The following is an 8,584-nucleotide window of genomic DNA, read 5'->3' as shown; positions in this document are numbered from 1 at the left end:
AAGCCTTGTCATCTTACAGGCTGGTGTGCTTCTCCCATGTGGGCTTTGTTGTTTCTCAGTTAGATGGCCCCTTGTTTATCGTCCATCCATTTATCATGATGCTACCTACTGGTCCTGGTGTGAGGATTTTTGTTTCTTTCATTTAGTTGCAATCCATACTGAAGGCTGCAATTCTTGGTGTTCACTAACAAGTGCTTCAATTCCTCCTCACTTTCAGCAAGCAAGGTTGTGTCATCTGTATATTACAGGTTGTTCATAGCGTTCCTCCAATCTTGATGCCACATTCTTTTTCATGTATCCCAGATTCTTTGATTTTTTTTCTCATAATACAGATTGAATAAGTATGGTGAGAGGGTCTAACCTAACACACACCTTTCTTGATTTTAATCCGTACAGTATTCCCTTGTTTTTGCATGACTGCCTCTTGATCCGGGTACAGGTTCTGTATGCACACGATGGAGTGTTGTTGAATTCCTATTCTTCTCAAGGCTGCCTAAAGTTTGTTACGATCCACACGATCATATGCCTTTGCATAGGCAATCCTTTATTCGTAGGTGCTACTGCCCATGACAATTCATGTGAACATTTACTGGGCGTATCTTAGCTTTCAACTTTACAGTGAGTTTTAGAAATAAAAATTAAAATGAGAGACACTCACAGAGAAAATAAATTAAAAAGTATCGCTACAAAACCATAGAATGTTTTATTAAACAAAACGATCAAAATGTGAAGCTACTGTTTCTCAAGATATTTTTCATCTAGGTCGCTGCCCTTTTGAAGACAGTGTTTCTGTCACTCTAACCCTCCTCCAAAGAGTTCTGCACTCATCGATTCACAGCACATCAAAATAGCAGGCTTGGCGTCTTTGGTGAGATCAAATCGTGTTGTTTTTAAAGGTTATCTGTGTGTGGGTACTGAAGTAAGCCTTAAAGGGCAAGGTCAGCACTGCGGGGGAGATGGGGTGCTTCTCCTACAACTGTCCTTGCTATCCTTGAAGGATGAGCAGGTTCAGTGTTGTGACTGGGGAAATTCCTCTGCACAATTTTTCTGACTTTTTCCTCACCAAAGTAGCTACATTTTCTTGAAATTTCCTAATAAGCCCCATCATCTTTTCTTTGCCCTTCAAAATAATCCGTCAGGGTTACTCCTTAGAAATCTTCAAAAATGGTCACTAGAACTGCTGAGATGACCTCTTTTCCTTGAATTTAACTGGCCCAACATGTTGATCCCTTCAGATGCCACGGTTTTGATTGGACCTTGCTCCCTCGATTGTGTTGGCAAATCTAAGGCTAACCGCTGTCTATGATTGATTCCGATATCATCTGCACTAATCTCGACCTTGCTGAGAAGACTGAGGAAAGGATGAGCTTTCTGAGTTAGCTGGTCTTCATGCAATACCTTTGGTACACATCAAACTGAGATCAAGTGTTCCCTTGAAATAAAAAATGTTGGACTATGTGTTTCCAACTTCAATGGCTAGCTATCATATCATAGGCAATTCTGTGATCTTCTTCCATCAGTTTCTAACTTTCAGCCACTTTTTCTTCATTTGTCAAGGTTTATGGTTTTCCTTCTCATGGCTCATCTTATCACTCACTGCCAAAGAGTTGATTCTAACACACAGGACACTGGAGCACAGAGTAGAATTACCCCTTTGGGTTTCTGAGGCTACAAATCTTTACAGGAGTAGAAAACCTCATCTTACTCCTCTGGAGCGGCTGGTGGGTTCGAACTGCTGACCTGTGATTGGCAGCCTAAATTGTAACCCACTATAACACTAGTATTCCTGGCTCATCTTGATGTCTTCTCAATCCTCCTTAAAATGCTTGATCCGTCTGAAAATTGTTTTGTGTGATGTGGAATCCTAGTAAACTTGTTGCAAAGTTTCAATGATTTGGGAAGAGAAAGAGGGAAGAAATGAGTGCTCAAAGTTACGGGAGTCATATAAGTGAAAGTTAAGAGACGCTTTCAAAGCACTATAGTTCTCTTAATACAATTTGGAGTATTAGGCAGGTTAAGACTAACTTGGGAACAGATATGAAACCAAGGCATTTGGTTCATTGTATTCGGCTAGCAGATAAACATTGCTAAAAAGCAACATTTCAAAACAGTGTTGGGTACCATTTGCAAATTAATATCATATGCTTTACATTAATTTAGATTTTATAAGTGTATGCTTTATTTAATTAAATATTATTATTTTTTATTTTATTGAAGTACACAAATATATGCTGACTTTGAATTTACTGTTCCCAAACATTGGAGAAGACCAGTGGTTTGTATTAGCTTCTGTCTTTCTTTGGATCGTTCTGTTTATTAACATTAGACTGAACTATCCTCACTTGCCATCATGTCAATTCTGACTTATGGTTACCCTATAGAACAGAGCAGAACTACATCTTTGGGTTTGCAAGACTTTAAATATTTACAAGAGCACACAAACAAATAAAGAATACCCCTCTAAAAGAACACCTCCCCCCTCAACAAACAAAACAAAATATCCAAACTCATGGCCAGCAAGTCCATTTTGACTAAGGTGACCTCCTCTTTCTCCTGTGGAGTGACTAGTGGGTTTGAACAACTGACCTAACAGTGGACAGTTCAATGCATAACCAACTACTATCGCCAAGACCTGTGATAGAAGCTATCACTTGTTATGATGGTGTTTTGAATTCAAGAGATTCAAATGTATTTATCAGTGTTTAAACTTTCATTCCTTTTCTTGGCCAGTGTTTTGCAGTGGAGAGTCACTGTGGAAAGGGGCATGAATGCCATGTGGTTTATGTAGTTAACTCAGTAAGCTATAATGCTGTCAATAGAGACGGTGACTGGACATAGTTATGGATATTCTAAATGCCACTGACTGGTTCACTGCAAAGTGGCAAATTGCACTCTAACAAAATGATGGCATCAGAAACTTGTCTGAATGACAGAATTTTCTAATTTTGTTTGTTTTCCAGGTGACAATGGCCAACATTGGAATAAATGGAAATCATTCCCTGGAGACCTGTGAAACAATACTTTTTGCTCTCCGAATGGCAACGTGGAATCAAATTCTAGACCCTTGGGTATATATTCTTCTGCGGAAGGCTGTCCTTAAGAATCTCTACAAGATTGCCCGGCGTTGTTGTGGCGTGCATGTCATCAGCGTACATATCTGGGAGCTCAGCTCCATTAAAAATTCCTTGAAGATTGCTGCTATTTCTGAGTCACCACTTTCCTAGAAAACAAATCACTAGGCCTCGAGTTTTATAGGACAGGGATCCATTTCGTGTCTAGGACAAAATTAAGAAAGATATCAGTGATGTTTCAGTAAATTAGATACCTGTGCAGTGGAACTTCAAATAGTTCATGGGAAAACATCTATTTTCATTTCATCTTTCACCAACTTTCTGATACCCTTTTGTATATAACCTAACTGGAAATTTTAGACACCAGCATGTTGGTGGGGGGCAGCATTGCCTAGTTTGTCTGTTACATTTTGTTAAATTTAACTGGATTATTTCACATTTCCATTTGCTTTGTGTTAACTGGACAGAAACACAGTATCATGTTAGATACTCAAATTAGAACAAAATGAGTTTTTCTGCTGGTTTGTGAACTCATCTATACTTTTAGGCCAATCGTATTTAGTCAGTGTATTGCCAGAGTGCATATTAATGTGACCTGTACAATGACCCCTTTGGGGTCATTGCTTTGCAGTTGCTCCTTACAGATCAAACACAGTGAAACCCTTTTATCTGGTCTACTCTACACCTCATTGTGTAGCCTCACTCAATACAGATGGTCACATCACCTAATTAATTTGGGTTTAATGTTGCAAGCTGCCTTTACATTAGAAATAATTCGCCTTTGTTGCATTTGAAAATTATGACTGCCTGCATTTATTATATGGAGAAATGTTGGTTGGGGAGGCGTGTTCATGTGTGGTACAAATGAGTAAAGACTTAACTACAAGCTCAAAGATGAGGGATTCTTCTATAAACAATTCTGGAAAACTGCTTCCCAAAGGTCACACCCTTGAAAACCCGATGAGGTGGTTCTGGCCTAACACAGGTGGCTGCTATAGAATCGACAGCAACCAGTACCAACAACAGTGCAGCATATGGTTATTTGCATATGTTTTAATAAATCATAGTATACAGCTTTCATTTAAACCCAGTTTCTTTTGAAAAAAAATTCTATTGCACTGATGCACATTAAATAATTTCTTGAGAAATTAATGTTTTATCTCAGCACATACATCGATGGCTTGAATTATAGTAGCTCCTAAAGCCCAGTTATCTACAATAGATACTGTAAACAATCAGAACTTAAACTCAAGTGATAGGTGCAAAGAAAAATGGCAGTGGGTGTTTTACTTTGAGTGACTACTTCTGTGTCAGAGAACAAAAGGAACACTATATATAACACCCAATGATTATCTGCCGCTAGTGTGTTTCTCTGTTTTACACACACACACACACACACACACAGAAACTACTGTTGTTAATGGCTTCCCCAGATCTGTAGGATGACTGACAACTTCTAATGTTTGTATTACCAGCATCAAGAGGAGGAGTGACAGCTAGTCAAGCATCAGGGAAAATAAGTTTAATCCGGTGACCGGGTGATTAAAAACAAAACAAAAACAAATACAACTCTTCAAAAATTTCCTTAATAATGCACTTTTTTCCCACCTGTTTGTAAAGTTCAATGCAGAGAGTCTTCCTAACAGTCAAAAGATTCTGGGTTCATTAGCAAGTGGAATAGCTAGTTCGACTTTATAATAGGGAAATGCATGTTTGCAACATTGTTTGCATTGCGTAGATTGGGTCCGTTTTTAAATGAATCTTTCTGTGAGACTGATTCCAGAGTCTCCGGAATATCTGTGAAGTTCGGTTAGATGTAAATGGCTATTCTTAAATCCCTGCTCATGACAGGCAATTTGCAATGGTAGTTGTTTACTATTTGTGAGTTTGGGTAAATTCACAGTGATACAATGCAAGCCAGTGAGGAAATCACTTCATTGAACCTAAAGACAACAACTTTATTTGTGAATTTAAAGAGGGGCAGCATGCATATACACACAGACACATGATATTCTCAATTTAAGAGCACAAGTTTAGGCTGTTCTCATATACAGAGCACATTTTTGAAATTTGAAAAATATTTGCCAAATTTAATTGCAGACAAGGATTTCTTAGTGGAGATGAATGTGGAAAATTATAAATTTTATGTATTTTAATTTAAACTGGCAGTTCTAGATACATATTAGTTATTGTGGGATATGCATAGACACACAAAGGGACTTTAAAAAGTTCGTGGAACAATTCTATTTTTTATTCCATTTTCCATGAACTTTTTGACCTCTCCTAGTATATGTGTGTGTACGTGTGAATATATGCACCCAGTGTATGAATTGGAAACGGCTCAGTCTATGAACTGGAAATGGCTTTTTTAAGAAAGCCATTAAGTGTGTGATTGCAATGAGTCCTTAAATTTGAGCAGAACATTTAAATAATTCAGAAGATTGTCACTTTGTTGAGAATGTTGGTGTGTTGTTAAATGAGGACAAGGTACCAAAGCTGCAGCCTCTCACTTTGTACTCAGCAGGATGCCACAGTGAACATATCTGTGTGTAGGGACTAGGGAGAGACGTGGTGAACAAAACCTCTTCTAGAGGCTCTATGCCTCTTCTTGAAGCTGCTGCTCAGTTGGCAAAAGTGTTGCTGTATTGCCGTGATCTCACCATGGGCCTGTGTGTCTGCACATTGTCAGATTTGGCATTACCATGTGTGACAATGCATGAGTATGAAGGATGATGGAGTTATAGGGAAGCTGTTCTGTAGGTCGTGGAAGAGATATCAAGTTATCTGAGCATGGATTTGGGGCAACTATGTTCCTCTTAAAATTATACTAAGCCCAAGAATTAGATATAAAAACTGAAAAACAAATAACAGAATATATTTTTACATGGTTTTAGGCATTTCTCTCAAGGAAAATGGAGTGAGAAAAATAGCATACATATCTGACTTAAGAATTTTATTTTTGTTACCATGTATCTTGCAATATAGTTTGGCAAATTATTATGTAGTGAAAATTAGAATAGAACATCCAACAAAAACTTTTAACATGAGTATTCAGAGTGGAAGTATATGTGCTCAGACTTCTAGAAACAAATAACACAGATATTTTTCCACAAGTTTCCCATGTGGCATGTTTTAAGTTCTGCTGTTAAATCTGTAATTCAGCCATCGAAATAAAAATACTTCCATTCTTATGGTGTGAACTATTATCCAAGTAACTTCAGATAATATTTGATTATTCTGGGAAAATTACAATAGTAATATCTTCTGAGTGTGATTTAAAAAAACAATACTACACACCAAACCCTGAGTTTTGATGAGAATATTTACAGGAACAGATTATGCTGATTTATCATTGGCTCGGAATGCATCCAAAAAGCTTAGAATTTTACTGATGGGTTTAGATAGGTACTATAAATATTCTCTTTAAATTAATATTTTTTCCTTCTAAATGCAGAAGGTATAACCGAAGTGGAAAATGCCTATAAATAAAAATATACGTGTGTGGGTTATAATAGTCTTCTTTGTTCATTTCCAGACTTACAGAGAAAAACCTTCTTTAGCTTTGTGCCTAATCTGAGTTTACAACTCAAATGGTAGAACAGTTATTAAACATCTAGGGTGACATTTTTGTGGAACCTGTTGCTAGTCTCACCAATATCACCACCTTTGCTTCACATGAACACATTTCCAAGGCTAGACTATAAAGAACGAGAATGTTATATTTTCGCCCTTTCTCGTCTTTATCTGGATGTTGTTACCACCTACAAAAATAATGTTGGACTTCAACTTGTTACTGACACATTTTCATATAGTAGATGAAATCTGATTTTCCTTGTTATGTGAATAAATGTATTTGTGCTCTTTATATTTGTTGGATTGTATAAGATACTAAATGGTGATATGTATATTTTGTTGCTGCATCTGTATGCAATTCCTGTAATATTAGTGCTTTGTTAAGAATAAAACATCAAACAAATTATTTTGTGATAATTTTCCATTCATGTTTATCCTGAGTGGTTATTATTATGAAGGTCATATAAAACTTGGGATTCTTAAACCTAAATGCTCAGCTTTATTTATTAGATGGGAAGAATCTTAAATTGCTCTCCATTATTATATTTTTTAACTTTTCTTATTTTCAAGTGTTGTTGTAAATAATACCACAAACTAGGTGGCTTAAAGATCACAGAAATTTATTCTCTTCCAGGCTGGAGGCCAGAGATTTGAATTCAGGGTGTTAGCAAAGGTGATTCGATTTGAGGAGTCTGAAGCAGAACCCGTTCCATGTATCTCTAGCTTGGATGGTCGTTAGCAGTGCCCAGTCTTCTTGGGTTTGTCACACCATGGCTGCAACCCCACCTGTGTCCTCACATGCCCTCTTCTTTGGGTCCGTGTCTCTGCTCTGTGTCTGGGATCTCTGGGGGTGTCTGGTTATAGTAACAAGTCAGATTGGATTTAGGTCCATCGTATTCCAGTAAAACCTCATTTAAAGATTTAATCTCATCTTTAAGTACATTGTTTCCAAATCCAGTCACATACTCTGGTACTGGGACTTAGGAGTTGACTGTCTTTTTAAGAGGAAACAAATGAACCCATATCAGGCCATAATGCCTATCTATCCCTGTCCACACTTCTGTTTCATCTGCTCTCTTTTCTTTAGCCTGTATTTCACATTACTTGTTCATGTGTGTGTTGAGTTGATTTTGCTTCCTGGTGACTCCATGTGACAGAGTAAAGCTAAAGTTTCCTGGGCTGTAATCTCTATTGGGCAGGAGCCCTGGCGACTTGGTGAGTACAAATTGGGTTGTTAAGCACAAGGGTAGCAGTTCGAAAACACCAGCTCTTCCTCAGGAGTAAGATGAGGCTTCCACTCCTGTAGAGTGGTGCAGTCTCCGAAACACGCAGGCATAGTTCTACCCTCACTACGGGGTCACTCTGAGTCACAATTGACCTGATGGCAGTGAAGAGTATTTACGGGAGCTGGCCTAGTGGCACTGTTCCCTAAGTGCTGGGCTGCTAACCCCAAGGTTGGCAGTGCAAAACCACCAGGCACACTATCAAGCTTGACAGCATCAGAAACCCTATGTCAGCTTCCAATGAATAAGAATTGGTGCAATGGCAGTGGGTATCTGGATTGTCTGATGGGAGCAAATCCTCTGTCTTTCCGCCCGAAGAGTGACCCACCGTCCTTCTGGTTAGCAGCTAACCACTAAGCCGTGTTGTCACCAGGGCCCTTTCACATTAGCTAAATAAATACATAACTCACTGCTAGCAAATCAGTTCTGAATCCTAGCAATCCCATGGGACAGAGAAGCACTGCTCCTTAGAGCTTCCAAGACTTACATCTTTAGGGAAGCATCTGCCTCAGCTTTCCCTCAAGGTGTGTTTCAGCCATTGACATGGCAGTTAGCAATCTGGTGCTTAATACAAGGGACACTAGGGCTCTTTAATATTACCTAGGCATTCCTGTATTAGAAGTATGCCCAGAGCTCCTTAGAGGCAAGGATGGTGAG

The 8,584-nt window shown here is 38.4% G+C and overlaps 1 protein-coding gene across 1 annotated transcript in view; it reads left to right on the top strand.

Moving 5' to 3' along the window:
• Positions 1 to 7,050, top strand: part of PTGFR (prostaglandin F receptor) — a 44,808-nt gene extending 37,758 nt beyond the window's left edge. The window contains exon 3 of the mRNA XM_004699303.2: positions 2,961 to 7,050. Coding sequence (XP_004699360.1) covers positions 2,961 to 3,224 — 264 coding nt within the window. The 3' untranslated portion in view covers positions 3,225 to 7,050. The remainder of the gene's footprint in view (positions 1 to 2,960) is intronic.
• Positions 7,051 to 8,584: the final 1,534 nt, after the last annotated feature.

This window comes from Echinops telfairi, unplaced genomic scaffold (genome assembly GCF_000313985.2).
Source record: "Echinops telfairi isolate 266 unplaced genomic scaffold, ASM31398v2 ScPeMD7_443;HRSCAF=831, whole genome shotgun sequence".
In the NCBI taxonomy this organism is placed as follows: Eukaryota; Metazoa; Chordata; class Mammalia; order Afrosoricida; family Tenrecidae; genus Echinops; species Echinops telfairi.
The sequence above is the reverse complement of the archived record's forward strand: the minus strand, read 5'-3'. Positions and strand labels throughout refer to the sequence as shown.